This window comes from Heterocephalus glaber, unplaced genomic scaffold, assembly GCF_053883595.1.
Source record: "Heterocephalus glaber isolate CG9 unplaced genomic scaffold, H.glaber_assembly_v1.0 deba00001444, whole genome shotgun sequence".
Lineage (NCBI taxonomy): Eukaryota > Metazoa > Chordata > Mammalia > Rodentia > Bathyergidae > Heterocephalus > Heterocephalus glaber.
The window spans coordinates 5,088,604-5,106,223 of record NW_028258297.1 but is presented as its reverse complement, the minus strand read 5'-3'; the positions used below and the strand labels follow the sequence as shown (position 1 = coordinate 5,106,223).

General features: G+C 56.3%; 1 protein-coding gene across 3 annotated transcripts in view; it reads left to right on the top strand.

The window, feature by feature from the left end:
- The window catches only part of Parvb (parvin beta), an 81,626-nt gene extending 64,600 nt beyond the window's left edge, over window positions 1-17,026 (top strand). For all 3 annotated transcript variants that reach the window (XM_004845426.3, XM_087213722.1, XM_013072553.3), the window contains 5 exons: window positions 4,413-4,474; window positions 6,705-6,773; window positions 9,355-9,456; window positions 12,912-12,984; window positions 14,228-17,026. In XM_004845426.3, the coding sequence (XP_004845483.2) occupies window positions 4,413-4,474; window positions 6,705-6,773; window positions 9,355-9,456; window positions 12,912-12,984; window positions 14,228-14,304 (383 nt within the window). In that variant the 3' untranslated portion in view covers window positions 14,305-17,026. The remainder of the gene's footprint in view (window positions 1-4,412; window positions 4,475-6,704; window positions 6,774-9,354; window positions 9,457-12,911; window positions 12,985-14,227) is intronic.
- The last annotated feature ends 594 nt before the right edge of the window (window positions 17,027-17,620 follow it).

Below are 17,620 nucleotides of genomic sequence, written 5' to 3'. Positions count from 1 at the left end.
CTCTGTGGAACCAGATGGGAAAGGGCTTGGTGTGAGGGCGGAGCGGGAGGATGGAAGGCCCGGATACGGTGGTGGCTTCTGGTCATTTTCAGGGCTGTTCCCAGAGAGGGGCCACTTGATGGCTCTCCCTATTTCTGTGAAAGCCTGGGACCCCTGGGACCCCTCCACTCGGACGGGACTGGGGACAGAGGGCCCAGCAGCTCAGGGTAGCTTTGAAACGCTCAGAGACAGCTGGAGTTGGCCCATCCCTGGGGTTCAGGCCACCCGGGTCCTGCACAGCGAGAGCCGGGCCCCAGGTTACTCCCTCGAGGTTATTCTGGGGCCAGAGGTGTGCAGCTCAGCTCAGTGGAGAGTGGGTGTGGCTCTCAGATCCCAGAAGGTCTTGACTTGGAACAAGTGCAGGAACAAGGAGCCTTCTCCAGGAACCTTAGTCTGTGCCGGGAGGTTCGTAACCTTCAAAAGAGCCATTCAGCTCTTTTAAATGTCTCTCATAAAAAAACTAAAAAACACCAACCAAATCAAGGAGGAAAGGGAGCCTTCTGTCTGCAGTCACTGAGGGGGAGAGCAGGAGGGGCAGCCGTGGCCTGGCATGGGATGTTGCCCACCCTGCCCGTGCCCGGGTGGCGGCCCAGGGTGGCCCCATCTCTGTTTCTCCTGCCTCTGCAGAGCAGTGCGCTCTTGGCTCTCGGCGGGGTGGGCTGGGCTGGTGGCACCTGCACTTTTGACTTGTGCCTCCCCTTGGGGATGGGAATCAGGCCAGGTGCCTGGGGTGTGGCTCCCGGGTCAGAGCCATGTGTGGGGACATGAGAGGCCTGTGGTGTCCTCGGTACTTCTGAGGCGGCCTGAGCGGGTGAGATGAGACAGGCTGTTAGTTGGTGACAGGCAGTTAGTTCTGGCCCCCCTTGTGGTTCCAGCTGATGCAGGCATGAAGTCTCCTAGATACACTGGTCCTGGCTGCCCGGGCCTCCCATCCCCCTGTGTCTCAGCACCCTGCAGGGCCACATCGTCAGGCCTCCTGGGGTGCTACATCCTCCCAGGGCTTCCTGTGTCCAGCTGGCTGCCTCCTGCAGTGTGTGGGGAATCATAAAGCACCCTCATCCCTTCCCTTTCCAGCCCCTCAGCTCCCCTCTTCTGCCCAGCACGGTGTCTCCCTCACGGTCCTAAGAGCACTCCAGGGTGCTGCTTCTTCCAGCCCGTCACCTGAGCTGCGCTCCCTGTACATTGTTCTGTGGCTCACTCCTGCTCTTGGACACGGGTCTACCCTCCTGGTGATGGCCCCGGCTGGGCTTTGCCAGGAGCGGAGTTCTTGAGGCTGCTTCCTCTGGGCGTCAGGGAGGGGCCCCACCCTGAGCGCCCCACCCCCTCCTCGCACCAGCAGGCAGCTGGGCTCCCGGGTGCCCCTCCTGCCCTCGGCATCCCAGGGAAGCAGCGAGTCTCTGGGGAGCTGAGGTGGTAGCTGGTCTCCGTGGCAACGGCTTTGCTGGTTGCTGTCTCTGGCAGGCAGCCCCTCCCCCTGTCCAGCCTCCCAAAGCTCAGAGCTCCTTTCTGAGGCTGTGTGGGGCTTGGGGACAAGGGGAGGACCTGATTCCCCTGTTATCACCCCAGCCTCCCCTTCACAGCTCTCTTGTCCCCCGCAGAGCTGATTTTAAAACCCCAGCCCAAGGCCACACCTCCAGTCACCGTGCTGGCCTCGACTCCCCGTCCCAGGGCACAGCTGGACTGGCTCATGCCGCCCTTTGCATATTCTGTTCCCTCTGCCTGCCTTCCCTTCTTTCCTGTTTTGCTTTTTGAGACAGGGTTTCACTGTGTAGCCCAGGCTGGCCTTGAACTCCTAATGATCCTCCTGCCTCAGCCTCCCAAGTGCTGCGATCACAGACCTCCATCGCCACACCAGCAGGGCGATGCCTTTCCTCCTCTTGCCCCTGCAAACCCCAGCTGAAGTTTCAAGGCTTCTTCTTGCTCTGTCCCTCCAGCCGTTGACCCACGGGCCCAAACTTGGGTGCCCCAGGGGCCAGCTGAGTGGGACTCGGCCAGGTCACTGACCTTCAGGCTCTAGTTGGGGTGACAGTGGGGCAGTGCCGTTGGGGGAAAAACATTAGTCCCTGTCCCCACAGGCTGCTCCCTGACACCAGAGTGGGGCCCCAGACACCACACTTCCCCTCTCCAGCAGAAGCCGGAAGTTCAGACTTCTGAGCAAATCTTCCTGTTAAAAAACCTTGTCAGCAAGAAAGACAACTTTGCTGAGACCCATGGTGTCTGGGCTGTACCTGTCCCAGTCCCCAGTCGCCTCCTGCGTTAACTCTTGCACAGGGTGGCCCAGGGGTGGCAGCTGCTCCTGCTTTTGGGGGAGAAGGAGGTGGGTTTGGAGAGGGAAACCATTTATCTAAAGTCTTTGCCTTTTTTGTTTGTTTTTGCTATGGTGAGAATTGAACCTGGGACCCTTACAGTGAGCTACATCCACAGCTTTTTTAAAAAATGTTTGAGACAGGGTCTTGCTAAGTTGCTAAATCACCCAGGCTGGGCTTTAACCTGCAGTCCTCCTGACTCAGCCTCCCGGTGTGGCACTGTGGCCAGCTTGTCTGTGAACTTTTAACCCACGGAGCTCGGATCTGAACCTCGATCTATTTTCATTCCTACAGGGGCACATAAATTCCTTCCGGGGGCCCTGTGTGTGGCCTGGTCCCCATGGCCTCTTTCTTTTCTTCATGTCCCTGCCCGTCCAGGCCGTGTGGCCATGCGACGTGCCCCCAGGTCCAGGTAAACGGTGGCTGGCGTGGGCGACATCTCGGAGGCCGGGTGGCCTCCTGCGTGGCTTGACTCCGCCAGCCCAGCAGTGGCCCAGCTAAATATACTGCTGACGTCAAGCCCTGCTCTGTTCCTGGGGCTCTTCTTAAGCCGCATTTCAAGTTTGCGCGGTTCTTGGTAAAGATTTAGCTCTGTTGTTGGCCCTTAACAGACTGTCTTAGGGAGGAGTATCTGACGTGGGTGATTATAGAGATAATTTATGTCTGCTGCCTTAGGAACGCTGGAGTCGAGAGGGTGATGTGGGCCTTTGGGTAGAGGAGGTATTGTCCCCCCTCCAACATGTGCACGCCACACGCATGCACACACATGCACACACATGCACACACGCACTTTCCTTCTGTCTCTTTGCCTCTCCCCTCCCCCAAAGCCAGGGAAGAGGCTCCCCGTGTGGCTGGGCCAGGCCAGGCTGGGCTGGGCTGTGAGTGGCCTCTGGCCCTGGCCTTCAGGTGCCCAGCACCTTCTTGCTGGTCAGCACCCGGGCTCCCTCAGCAGGTGGAGGGACTCTGGCCTACCTGCCAGGTTCTGCTTCCTGGGCTCTGTCCTGAGGGTGAAGCCCACACCACAGCTGGCCATGGTCTGTCTGCTCGTCCCCTGGCATGTGCTGTCTCCTGGGCACCTTGGAGACAGCAGCTGGGGACCCAGGTCCCTGCCAAATGCCCTCTTCTCCTCCTTCCTGCCTGGAGGCGACTCCCTAATGTCTGTGTCAGCAGCAGAGTAGTTGGGGCTCCCCGGGGAGGCGGAGGTGGAGGGGACACCTTGGGGAGGCGCGAGCTGTCTGTCCCTGAAGATGTCCCCAGAGGCAGATCCCCCAGGATTGCTGTGGTAGACTCTGAGCACCAGCTGTCAACCCTCCACTGCTCTGGGAGCAGGCAGTGGGTGGCCCAGCTGTGGGGAGTTGATGGCCCAGCAGACAGCACACAGCAGACAGATCAAAATGAAACGCCATCTGCAGTGGGAACGGACCCTGGGTGGGAGGACACAGCGGAGGTGGGGAGCCCCTTGGAGGAGAGCCAGGCAGCCAGAGCAGCAGGTGCAAAGGCCCCGGGGCAAGTGTGTATGTCCGACGTGAGGGTGATTGCTGAGAGGACCACACTGAGCCTGTTACAGTCCAGTGTCCATGGGAGACAGGATGGACTTCATCCCGAGAGTGAGAAGAAGCCTGTAGGGTTTAGTGGGCCTGGGAGTGAGAAGAGAAGCGGTCCAGGTGTACTTTGAGTGCTGTGATTGCTGGGGAGGAGGTGGGACCGATAGAGGAGGGTGGGCAGGTGAGCAGAGGGCTCTAGGTTGGGGGCAGTGGGACAGCATGCATGGGGGTTCAGATTCACAGAGGAGGTCCTGGGAGACAGGACGGGAGGTGCCCACATGCTGCCCAGGCGATCCCTGCCATACAGCCTTCTCTGCCAGCCTTTGTTCCCCTTGCCGGCTTTGCCATGGCTTCCGGTCAGCAGTGGCCCCACTGCTCTGGCGGGAATTCAAGGGTGCTGGCAGGTGTGGGCTCAGGGGCCACACGCCTGGCCCAGAGCTGGCTGGTCCCCAGGACTCTGGGGGTCAGGATGGTACCCAGGCTGCCCGTGACCCTCCCTGCGTCTCTTCGCATGTCCTGGCAGAGCGGGACGCCTTCGACACGCTCTTCGACCACGCCCCGGACAAGCTGACTGTGGTGAAGAAGGTAAGTAAGGAGTGGACGGCTGTGTCCTCCCCTGGGGTCCCTGTGTCCCCCTCCAGGCCTCCTCGTCCCCAGCTCAGCTTTCCACAGCCCCAGCGAGCGCCCACCTGTGGGCAGGAAGGGGGCTGTGTTTGGAGTCTCTGAGATATTTGCCACATGGACTGAAATGTAATTACAGTCAGAAATGCAACCACGGTGCATAAAATTAGCACCTTTTAACTCAGTGTCCCTGCTCCCTGGGTGGCTTCCTGCCCTCCCTCTCCTCTGTGAAGCAAATTACGAGCCCAAAGCACAGGCAGTTCGCAGCAGTTCATTCCAACTTGACTCGAGGCCCTTTGTCGATGTGGAAATGTTTTTAAGCACGTCACCCTGCTGGCTGTCACCGGCCTCATCACTGCCAAGGCGCAGGCGCCCTGGGCCGCACTCGGCCCGTTTCCTTTTGGGGATCCTCGTGCCTCTCGAGTCTCAGTCCTGGTGGGAGCTACCCGCTGCCCCAGCATCTTCCAGGAAGGATTGTTCCCCCCAAAGGAGTTGAGGTCCTGCCAGCGTCCCTTGTCCTCCTTCCAGTGACCCAGGGCGGCCACTGTGCCCGCTTGTGACCTTGGGGAGGGCGGCCCTGCTGGGTACAGCAGCCCTGGCCATCAGGCTGTGCAGCGTCATGGTTCCTCCAGCAGGAGCTTGGAGCAGTGTTTACTAAACCTGCTGTGCAGTGGGGTTTGTCTCTCTTCCTTTGGGGCAGGGCCTGTGATGTTCCTGTGGAACCCACTTTTGGGAAAGGCTGGTCCGGGCTCACACAGTAAGCTCAGGGTTGCCTGGGGCGCCGTTGCAGCCATCTGCATGGTCCTCTGGCCCTAGCCATCCGGGCCTTTGTGGCTGCCACACCTTGGACCTGCAGCACGAGAGGGAGGAAGAGTCTAACCTGAGTCCCTGGCCTACTGACTGTGACCTGGGGCGGGTCACCCCACCGCCAGCCTCAGTTACCCGGCCTGTCAAGCGAGGACAGAGACATTACCCACCCCTCAGGGGCACTGTGGAGATAAATTGAAATCACATTTGGGCACACATGGCATGGTCCTAGTGTTAAATATAGCGGGCCAAGAGCAGCTTTCATCTTCCGGGAGACAGGATGCCATCTTTTGCAAGATGCTTTTGGGGCAGGAACGGAAAAGCCACAATTCCTTTTATGTGCCTTCTGGCTTCCAGCCTGCCCTCCCTCATCCTCCATTGCAAGTTGTAGCAGTGGTGGCTCCCTGTGCCCCGGAATGAAAGCAGGAGCACTGACACCTGCCCAGTCTCATCCAGCCACAGCCTGATGCCAGAGTTTCACAGGTGTGCCTGGGCCCGGGTGACTACTCAGCCACACCCACCCCCTCTCAGCCTAGGGACAGTGGCGGGGTCTCTGTTTTTTTCCCCTGTGTGTCCAGGAAGCTCCCTATGGTGCTGGTTTCCTGTGCAGGGCTCTGTCCCTTGGCGTGCCTGTCCCCACCACCAGGACTCTCCAGGATTCTCCGACAGGGCTCTCTCTTCCTGTCTTGATGTCCCCAGCAGCAGGCTTGTGCCTGGCACAAAGTGGTGGCTCAGTGAATCCAGACAGAATGAATAAGAAATGACATCACAGCCAGGGGCAGATGAGGTGGAACTGAGTTTCCATTAAAGTTGGGTTTGACTGCTGAGAAGTTACAGGGACCAAATTTTAGACTTTTGCCAGGGAGAAGCCAGTGGCCCTTGGTACCCAGGTAAGAGCAGAAAGAGCCTCCCGCAGCCCTGAGATGAAGCCAAGGCAAGATGTACCGGGCATGGCTGGGGCCACCTTTCCCTTGGCATCCTCAGGTTCTCCCCTTTGCCATCCAGGCTCGTATCCAGGATCCACTCAGAAATTTGATTCTCTTTCTTGACAAATTTATTTGTAAGAGTACTGATACTCTTTGTGGCTGTTAAATATGGCACGCACGTGTGTGTGTGTGCATGTGTGTGTGTGTGTGTGAATCAGAATCGTGCACATGGATTGGTGAACAGAGGTGTGTGCTTGCTTCTCCAGCTGGGTACACAGGAGCATCAGCCCATGTAGTCCAAAGGCTGCTGTAGGAATGCTGCATTTGGAACCGAGGCCCTTTATCTTAGCTGACGGAGGAGATTCCGGAAATGCTTCACAAAGCCTGACCTGGGAAACGGGCGCCGCTCTGCTGATGGGGTGGGCTGTGGCCTCTGATGGCTCTGTCCTTTGCCTTGACAGTCGCTCATCACATTTGTGAACAAGCACCTGAACAAGCTGAACTTGGAGGTGACAGAGCTGGAGACCCAGGTATGCGGTGCTTCGGGCTGACAGGTCAGGCAGGGCCATCTTGTGCGATCAGGAGTCTCTTCTGTGGGCCCGTCTCTGGGTGTGCATCGCCCCTTTTTACAAGGATTCGGCTGTGTTGGACCAGGGCCTGCCATACTAACTCTATCGCAAGCTAATCGCCTTGTTTCCAGAGAGGTCACATTCACAGGTCTGAGGATCAGGATTCCAACGCATCTTTGTGGGAGACAGTTCAACCCCTAACACCTTCCAGGGCTCCGCCTCCAGCCACCCCAGGGCCTTTGCATGTGTGGGTGCCTGTGCCTGGAATTTCTGTCCTCTCTGCTTCCATGGTGGAGCCCTCACCCTTAGCCCTGGGCCTGTGTTTAACCAATGCTAAATAAATATCTTCTGGTGAATGTGCAGGAGACCTGCCTTTTGCAGTAAGGTGTATACAATATACCCTTCTTTCCATAGCTAAAATAGTATGGTGAAAATATATTTTCAAGTACTTGGTGAGCATTAAAGACAAAATATAATTTTCCCTGGATTATCTGGTTGCTTGAATTTGGAGTCTTTTGCGTTCGTGGTACAGACTTCTCTAATGCACAGCTGATCCTTCTTAAACCCCTGGATGGGTTCTTTTACTCCTTCCTTTTCTTTAATTTCTCTCATTTACTTTTCTAATTAAAAAAGTAATTCAGGTTCATTGTGGAAATGTCTGAAAATGTAGATAAGCAAAACAAATAAAAGTCATCCCTAATCGCATCCCCTGGAGATGATGTCGCCTGGGGTTTTGTGGAGACCTTTGCCCCTCCACCCGTGCGGCTGACTGTGTGGGCAGCGGGTCTGCCTGTGGAAGCTGAATGGTCTGTTTTCTAATGTGCGTATTTATTTCTGCATCGTTAGCAAACACATTTATATTATTTGCAGCATTTTTCTAATGTTGCCACTCATCCGCCGCACATTGGCCGTTTGACACATTAACAGTCCTGGAGCCTGCCGAGTAAAGAGTGGAAATCTCTCCCCTCTCCTGCAGTCTCTGCTCCAAACTCCCAGGCAGAACTAAGTACGGGGAACGGCTGGATGTTTCTCTCTTGAGGTGTTTTATGAACATAAATGTGTTTTCTCAAATGACAGTGGATCACACGGTACAGCTGTCTTGTAATGTACTTTTTGTTCCTAAATTTATTACTGGCATCTGGTAGGAGAAAGAGTGTGCGCGTGTGTGTGCGCGCATGTGTGTGTGTGTGTGTTGCTGTCAGATCCTTTCTGTCCTGTTCAGTCTGTCGATCTAGATTCTGTCACTTTTAACAGCTACTTCTCGGCAGCTGGCGGGCTGCGCTGCACACTCTGAGGCTGGCCCCTCATGGTTGGACGTCTCCATGCTGCTTGCAGGGACAGCGATGTCTTCTTGCACAGCACCTGCTCCTGTGTCCCTTCCTTGGCATAAACTCCCAGCCATGAAGGTGCTGTGCAGGCCAGGGAGGTCTCCACACTCAGTGCTGCCCTGGGCTCCTGTCAGTCCTCAGATCCATGCTAGGGGCCCACAGTGTCTCAGGTTGGATTTGCTTCTGTCCTTACTTACTCCACAGCCTCTTTTGTGGAGAAAGGAGGTGAAGTCTGCTCTGCCCATCACCTGAGATCACGCAGCAACTCGGGGAGCCCAGAAGGACAGCCACCTGCTCATAGATTGCTTTAGTCCAGGGCTTTTCATATCACATTTTGGTGACTGCACTTTTCCTTTTTTTGTTTTGTCTTTGAGTCAGGGTTTTGCTATGTCATTCAAGCTGGCCTTGAACTCACTAAGTAGCCCAGTCTGGCCTTGGACTCAAAGCAATCCTCCTGACTCAGCCTCCTGAGTGCTGGGATTACAGACATGCACCACCACACCCGGCTGACTTTTCCTTTTTTTTGTTGGGAGTGGGGGTTACCGGGATTGAACCCAGGACTTTTGTATTGAGCTACCCTTTTTATTTTGATGTCCCTTTTTTTGGTACTGTGGCTCAAATTCGGGACCTTGCACTTTCGAGGCAGGCGGTGGAACCACTGAGTTGAATCTCCAGCCCTGCTCTTTTTATTTTGAGACAAGGTCTTGGTAAGTTGCCCAGGCTGGGCCAAATTTGCAATCCTCCTGCCTTAGCCTCCCACAGCACTAGGATCACAGGTGTGTGCCCCCAGGCCCGGCTGACTTTTCCTCTTAAATACCCTCAGGGATCAGGAGCATCAGCAGCTCACTAGAATGGTTGAGGGTGCTGGGGTTTTTTGCTTTTAGATGAAACACTCCCTTCTCCAGGGTCCCATCTTGTCAGTGAGTGGCTGATGACAGCAGCTCAGTGCCCCAGCCCCTCAGGTGAGCAGGAGTCTTGCCCAAGAATCTTCTACACCGCTGTGGGCCACAGAACGTCCTTTAAGCCTGGATTCATTCTCCCTTCTCTGTTCTTTGTGGATTGGGAGTTGATTCTCAGAGACCTCAACCCCAGCCTTGATTCCAGGTCTCTCGCCTCCCTGCAAGAGGGTGACTTGTTGGACTGTAAAATCTTCTCCCTCTCTTGAGTGTGTGCAGGGTGCTGTCCCAGAAATATCACCAGCTGTTTCTCCGCAGTTTGCAGATGGTGTGTACCTTGTCCTGCTCATGGGCCTTCTGGAGGACTACTTCGTTCCCCTCCATAACTTCTACCTGACTCCAGAGAGCTTCGATCAAAAGGTACGTGTGTGGGCTGGGTGCAGTGGCGAACATCTGTAATCCCAGCACCATGGGAGGCTGAGACAGGAGGATCACAGGTTCGAGCCCAGCCAGGGCAACTTAGTAAGACCTTGTCTCAAGGATTTAAAAAAAAAAACAAAAACAGGGCTGGGACACGGCTCAGTGCAGAAGGCCTGGGTCCAATCTCCAGTACCACCAGAAACTCCATTCTTGGGCATGACCCAAGCCCACTTGCTGAAGGGCACAGCTGAGGGTGACTCCTCAGCCCTCTCTGCAGCTTCACTGATCTCTTTAGAACCTGATGCCTCTCAGCAGATGGGACCTTGACTCACTGGTTGCCGGCAGTGGCACGCAGCGTATCAGAGCCCGATTCATCACTTCCTCCCCAGGGTCTTTGCCACAGCCCACATCACTTTAATCACTGTGGTCAGATGCAGCTGCATATCTGGCCCTCCCTGCTACATACATGTTCCTCCCGAATACCATTTCTGGGGATGGCACTAAGGGCCCCCAGGTGGCTCTGTGCCAGTGTCCCCCTGTTCCCTGCTTGAATAGGTGCAGTCAGCTCTCCACATCTGCAGGGGTCTGGGTCAGGGACCTCCCAGACACCAAAATGCGTGGACGCTATGTCCCTTAGATATGATGGCACCAAGTTGGCATGGAAGCCACGCCCACCCTCTGGTACACTGCTCGTCAACTCTCGAAGACTCGCAATGCCTAATGCAATGCAGTGCTATGTGCATAGTTGCTATCCTGCATTACTTAGGGAATCGTGATGAGAAAAACCTCTGTACATGTTGGGTACAGATGCAATTATTTTTCCAAATGTTTCCCATCTGCTTTGGGGTTAATCTACAGAGGTGGATCCACAGATATGGAGGACTGGCTGTCTATATGTGCATGTGTTTATATGTACTGTGTATGTGTTGCATTCCTGTGGTTGTGTCCTTATTTCCCAGATAGGGTTTTCCTTGAGGCTGGGTGCCGCACCCCCCCCCCCAGCACTGTCTGGGGCTTCTGCAGTTGAGCCTGTGCCACAGGACCCAGTGCCTCACCTTTAAAACTCGGCCAGGGCTAGTCTGGATTGCTTTGGACTCACAGGCATCATTTAATTTCCCCTAAGTGCTAGACCCGTGAGTCAGGAGGCAGACAGTGGAAGCCACCGGCAGGGAAACAGCAGAAAATGGGGCCAGTGTTTACCAATCTGCTTGCTCCTGGCACTGCAAAGCCTGTTTGCTCACGGCCAAATGTTGCTCCTGCCCTGCCTGCTGAGGTGGAATTGGAACAGATTAACCGGGTCTTGGCACAGCAGCGGAGTCCATGCTGAATGGAGAGAGAGCGTGCAGCACTTGGGAGCAGAGGGGAGGAGAGGGCTGCAGAACCCATCAGGTGCCGCCCACACCAGTGCCCACATCCTAGAAATCAGAGGTTGGACGGTTAGGTCGAGAGATCCACGCATTCCCAGGCCCTGTTGAGCCTAGAGGTGGAGGCCTTGTTGTGGAGCGTTCTTTTCTTTGTTCCAGCTAACAAGGGCACCGCCAAGAGCCTTGGATTTAGGCAGCCCTGGAACTGGATCTCTTTCCAAGGCTTTGTGCACATGACAGGGGGATCGTCTTCTCCCGGCCTCGGCTTTCATCCGTTTGAAACAAGAGTGAAAGTCTTTGTCCGTGGCTGCCCTGGCCTTCTGGTCCCCTCCTTCTGCCGGGGAAAGGACCCTGCAGGTCTCAGGGGGCTCAGAGGGCACAGGGGACGGCCCCATGTGGGCACCCTGAGTTTTCTGTGGGGCGGGAGTTTTGTCTTGCTGTTCCTCCCAAGTTGCCTGTCTGCATTTTATCCAAAGCTTGTTTTGCACACAGGTGTGTGCCAGTGCCCGAGTGTGTGCATTGGGTTACCCAGGGGCAGCTGGCTAGAGGAAGCCACAGTGCCGCGGGGGAGGAGGCGGGAGGCAGGAGGCTGCGTTTCCGGACACAGACTCGCTGTGTGTTCAGCCCTGGGCCTGTCTCCGTGGTCCTCTGGCTACAGCTGCCCTACCCTGTCTTGGCCCTGTACCCTCTGGGAAATGAGTGATTGCACCCACCTCACTCAGAGCTGGGAGGGGCAGTGAGGGCTGTGCCAAACACTCGGGTCATGTGCCGCACGCTGGCTGTCCCTGTCCCCTGGGGGGCTGTGCTGTGCACCCTCTGCACCCCCACCCTGGCTCCTGCCCCATCTCTGTGCCCAGTCCTCAACCTACCCTCCCCCCTGACTCCCTGGGAGTCTCCTGACCCCAGGCCCTGCTCCTTGTCCCGCAGACCAGGGCATCTGGCATCCTGCCCTGTGTCCCCATTGCCCGCCCTGCCAGCAGAAGGGCCTGGACCCTCCTAGGCAGGACTTGGGGTCATGGCAGCCCCACCTTGCCTGTCCTCCCACTGGGCAGCACCCCTGTGCCTAACTGGGTCCGGTGTGCTGGGGGTGCTGGTAGAATGTCCCCCCTTTGTTCTCTGAACATCCAAAGCTGCTTTCTGTCATGGTGGGTTCTACTCGCCAAGGAGTAGTGGCTTTCCTGGTTAATTATTAAATTACAGTGCGAATAAAATGGTCATCCACGTGTCAGACTCATTTGGACTGAAATCATGAGAAGTCTGTTTCGGGAGAGCTGCTTGATTCCTAAGAGCCCTCCAGTCCTTCCAACTCTGTCCTCTCCTTGTGTTTGGTGGTTTGTTGGACCCCACCCCCAGCCCGGCTCTCAACAGGCCAACACCAGGCGTGGTCAGGTTTATCCTGGATGCTGGTGGCCTTGAAACACAGCCACGCGGGGCACTTGTTCTGACCTCTGCAGTGGTCATGAGTGGAACAAGAGCCCAGCACCTGGACTGAAGATGCAAGGCCTTGTCATTTCTGGGAGAAGCCACGGGGGTGGGGGGAGCATGTGTGTCCAGATTTGTCTGCCCTTCTGTGGCATCAGAAAGTCTGGGTGGGACAGGTGGAGTTCCTGCAGGGTCCATGGTGCCAGCTCAGTGGCCTGAGAACATCATGAGCCATAGACCCCTGGCAGGCCACCCACATATGCCCAGCTTTGCACGGTCCTTCTGGCAGGTGCAGGTTGGTGTCTCTGCAAGGGACTTGTCCTCCCAAAGCCTCAGTTTCTCCATCTGTAAAATGGGTCCATGGTTGCCTTCTCATCACATGGCTGGGGTGCTCACGGGCAGGAGGGGCGTCATCTTCCTTCCGTCCCCAGCCCCAGATCACAGGTGTGGGGAGAGGGGGCCTTCTAGCCAATGTGGGTCACCCTGGCACAGACATCTCTCTGTGCCCACCCCATGCCCCACCCTGGGCTTCCTTGGTCTTGTGGACATAATAAAGGCCTCCCCCTTCCATACTCACTGTCACTCTGCTTCCCAAAGGGAAGGAACAGGTGGGCAGCGGGCCTGGGTGGGACTGTGGCCCACAGTGCTGACTTCCTTCCTCCTTGGCAGGTCCACAATGTGGCCTTCGCCTTTGAGCTGATGCTGGATGGGGGGCTGAAGAAGCCCAAGGCTCGGCCTGAAGGTAAGGTCCCGGCCGGGTCCCCATGGGGAGCCCCGGCACGTCAGGGGAGTGAGACCAGGGCTGAGAAGAGACTGGCGACCCAGATGTGTCTACTCACAAATAGGCCTGGGACTCAGGCATGGTGCTTGGGCCCTGCCAACCCTGTTTTAAGGACCAAGAGGCAATCCCAGTCCTTTTCCTCCTGTGTTGCCCAGGCTGGCCTTGAACTCCTGGCCTAAGCCATCCACCCACCTCAGCCTCTGGAGTGTGGGATGACAGTTATGCACCGCCTTGCCTGGCATCAGTGCTGGTTCCTTAACAGCCACTTGACCTTGTAGGCCGAAGCCACTGTCCACAGACCTCCGGGCCCAAGTGCCTCTCCGTGCTTCTAGGAAGACACTGGAGGCTTCCTGAGGTTTAGTGGCAGCTGCCTGAGGTCCTCTGGGCCCAGCAGAGGCTGCTGCTCACGGCCAAGACCTGGGCACATTTGGGTTCCACGTGGATGTAAGTGGGGGCAGGGTCACCTCACGGTCCCTCCCTCCCCAGGAAGTCCCTTAAGGAGACCCCCATGCCAGGAAAGAGGACCTTGTCTTACCAGGTGGTTCACAGGGCTGAGTCTAAGAGCCAGGCAGCTAGTGGGGCCTTGGGGACCACAGAGGGACACCTGGGCAGGGGCTGGGGGTCGTGGGGTCCCCGGATGGAGCCCTGTGCTTTCATGCTGTGGGTGGCAGGGTCTGGTGGGATGTTCAGTGTTTTGTTTCCCAGAGAGGCTCTTGGACTTCTTTTGAAGTTCAGACCCAGGGCCGTTGCCCCTAGTTTCCTAGTGAATGACCCGGGGGTGGACTCTGCAAGGGGAGGGCAGGGACTGTGGCCTCACCCCCTAGAGTGCCTCCAGCCTTCGCTGCCTGGGCCCTGTGGCCATGGTCTTCCAGTCTCACTGCCTGCACCGGGTGTTAGGGAAGTGGGGACCCTAGGTCCATGGAGAGCACTGCAGCCTCCTCCAGCCCATGGAGCTAGGTCATGAGGTCAAGCCATTCCCTGCCACCACCTTGGCCCTGTCTCCCACAGACCAGGAGGCAAGGACAGGAAGTTGGTTAGGAGGACAAGGTTGGCTTGGAGCAGACTGTGCTCGCTGTTTCTTGCTTCTGTGGTTAGTTACCCATGGGAGTGGGGCGAGGTGGTCGTTCTGTGATCTTGAACCATAGCCTGAGGGCCTCGGAGACCTCTCTCCTCTCACTAGCCCTGTCTTTGTTTCCCTCTGCAGATGTGGTGAACTTGGACCTAAAATCCACCCTGAGAGTGCTGTACAACCTGTTCACCAAGTACAAGAACGTGGAGTGATAGGAGCAACAGACGACGTCAGGGACAGTTTCCGGGCAAGGGAAGCGGGGTCCGTGCTTCTGGCCCGATGTCCAGCTGGTGTCCCAGTTGGTTGTTGTTCTTAATGTCTTCTTGTGACTCCCAGGGCCTTGGAAAATGCACTCTTTGAGGCCCCGATTCCCAGGCTGCTGAGTCAGTTGTTGGTCTTAATCAAAAGATGAAAAAGAAAAGCCCTAGCCCCCACCCTCAGCCTCAGGCCCGGGCCCCCCTGCGCTCTGTGATGGAGCAGTTAGCCACCTCAGGTGCTCAGCACAGCACCACCATCACTGTCACTGCCGTGTAGGCACAGACTCCCCGGGGACTCAGCCTGCCTGTCTCCAGGGTTCCCCTGGGATGGGCTGTCCTTGGAAGCAGAGCCTTTTTAGTAAAAGGCTTTTGCAGTTTTAAAAAAATCTCCCTCTCAAGTCCCTGAAGCTTTAGATATGACACGAGTTTCATCCCCGTTCCTGTGGCTCTTTGGATCTCTCCGCGTTGTGATTGATCTTCTGCACAAACGATGACCACAGAAGTGGCGGGTGCAGAGAGCAGGTCTTGGTTTCTTCTGTGGCTCGGGGGCTGGGCCCGGAGCCAGCTGAGAAGGTGCTCTGGACACGGCTTGGGGCCCCTCGTGGGAATGGACGCATCTGCAGAGACTAAACGGGGACGTGAAGCATTGTGTCAGGGCTTCGTGGCAGAGCACCACAGGCCAGGCGGCTTGTTCTGGGGTCTGCAGGGCCGGTTTCTGCTGAGGCTCCCTCTCGGCCAGCTTCTCCCGGGGTTCACACTGTCTTCACCCTGTGGGTCTGGTACTCGCCTTCTGTTCCTAGAAGACACCAGTCCTCCTGCGGTGAGACCCATGCATAGGAACCCCCCAGTGACCTCCCTAAAGACCTATCTCTTAAGTGCAGCTGCAACTGGGCATCAGGACCTCAGCCTGTGAATTTGGGAGACACAACTCAGCCCATAACAGGGACACATGAAGTATTCACCATGCTGTCCCCAGAGTGAGGTGGCATCTCCCTCTGGAGTGTCCTGCAAAAAATATTGTCACTTACGTGTGGCCTGCTCATCCCTGGCTCCCCTTGGCTCTGGAGAGAAATAGGGGTCCCATTGGCTGCATTTCCTGGGTGGCCCCTACTCTCGGGTGTCCTGCCTTACAGACTGTCCCTGCTCCATTCTCCCAGATCCCACTGGCCCCTGGGGACTCCTGCATGGCCACCCCTGCCCTGCACACTCAGCATTTGCAGAAGCAACGACCAGATGGGTCTTTCCAGTCTTTCAGATCTCTGCCTTCCCACGATAGGTCAGGGCTGCAGAATAAGTTGTTCGTATTAAATTGAATGCCAGCGCCAAGTTTGAAGAAACAGTTTAATATTCTTCCCCTTTCCACTGTTGCTAGGCTGAGGATGGGTTCCAAATAGGCATTTTGATGGAGGTGGTTTCCCAGCAGGGGCAAGAAATAATTAAAACGGCATTACAGTGTCTCCTGCGGGATGCGGTGACATTAAAGAGCCACACTGACAAAATATCCAGGGCTAGAACACTGCGTGCTGCCTTGGTTACACGCATGGAACCTCAGCAGCCGGCACTGGTGGAGCTGGGTCTGGCCTGTGTGTTCACAGGCAGGCTGGGGAGGGGGTACCCATCTCTGGGGATGGCGGGGGCTGAGGGGGCAGAGGATGGGGGTCAGGATTTCCAACGGAAGCAAGCACGTCTGTGCTGTTCTGGCCCATGGAAATTGGGGCATCCCGGCCGTCCCCGTCCCATGGAAACATGCCCTAGCTCATGTCCCCCTCTCATTCCTCTGTCCCAGTGGAACAGTACATGGATTGTAAAACAAGCAGGGCAGCTGTGACCGGGCACTGGCTTCACCCCAGGGTGGCTGAAGGCTGCGTGCACCCATGGCCTGGACAGAGGCTCTGTGCTTGGGGTTCACTGTGCCAAGGGAGAGTCTTCCCCTAGTGCCCACGAGCCTGGCGAGAAGAATCGCCCAGGTGGGAGTCTCTGGAGCAAGACGCCCCATCCCCTGGGCCCTGACTGCACGGGGCATCTTGGGGTCACTGCCCCCGAGCTTCCTTGGGAGGCAAACCCTTCTCTCTTGTTTCCTAATATGAGCAAGTTTTAGAGCCTTCTTCCTTCTTGGATGCCACATTTTTGTGATTTTTTTCATTTTTGTCTGAAGCGGGGTCTGGTCCATAGGAACCAGGTGACAGCAAGGTCATTGTGTCCACCCACTGGGGCTGAGCCTCGACAGCCCTGAGACACTCACACTCCAGCCTCCTCAGAGTAGCTCCGTGCCTGACCCCGCCTCAGCAAGTCCCCCTGCAGCTCTGGAGTCCGCCCAACGTGGTATTGGGTAAGCACCAAGCCCAGGGCCCCGTGGTAACCTAATTGGTTGCGACAAAGAATAGTTTTATTCTAAAACAGCTGAATCCTCTTTTCCTCCTTTGTGTGCCAGTATTTTATTATCCTTTTAATTGTTTGAAGCAACATTTACTTTGAATTTCTGGGTATTAAATTAAAGCCACTAAAACCCTGGCCACGCTTTGATCACAATGGCCTGGCTGACAGCAGGAAGCCACATTGCCGCACGTGGCAGCACGAGCCCTGTGCTTCCGTGCCAGGGACACGGGCTGGGGAGACACCACATGGTGTGCGTCACAGTGTGCTGTTGTTTATTCCAGTAAAGAACATGGGAGCACCAGGCTGTCCTCTGTCTTTTTTGCCTGCGGTTTTTCTCTTTCATGCCTTTAGCGGTCATCATAGGTTGCTCCCATCTGGTCCTGGGCTGCTGGATTCTGCACCAGCCTGTGTGATGGAAGCTTTGATCCAGAACTGGCCAATGCTCCTGGCCAGGCACAGGCTGGAGAAGAACTGCTGCAGGGAGAGGGCCCTGTCCTTTCTCTTTGGAAGGGACAAGAGGTCACAAAGGCTGGTGTGCCGACACACAAGTGACTGCCCTTGACTCCAGGGTGAGCGACCCTTGGGTGGCCTGAAGTAGTCGCCTGATGTACTCCACGCGGGCTGTGCTACAGACTCCGTGAAGTTTCTGGTGCACAGAACTGCTCTCTACAAAGCATGCTAAGACTGTGGCCGGTCTGGGATGGCTTGGATAGCATTGCGAAGATTCTAACTAAAAAACAAAAATTGCAAGCTGTGTCTGGAAAGATCCCAGACTTTGAACAAAGGCTTGGGTTTGAACCCAGCTTTGTCACTGTGTAGCCACTGATGGCCCAATGCACCTGTCTTCCAGCTCAGGGTTCTGAGGGACAAATCCCAAGTCAGCTGTCCCCTACCA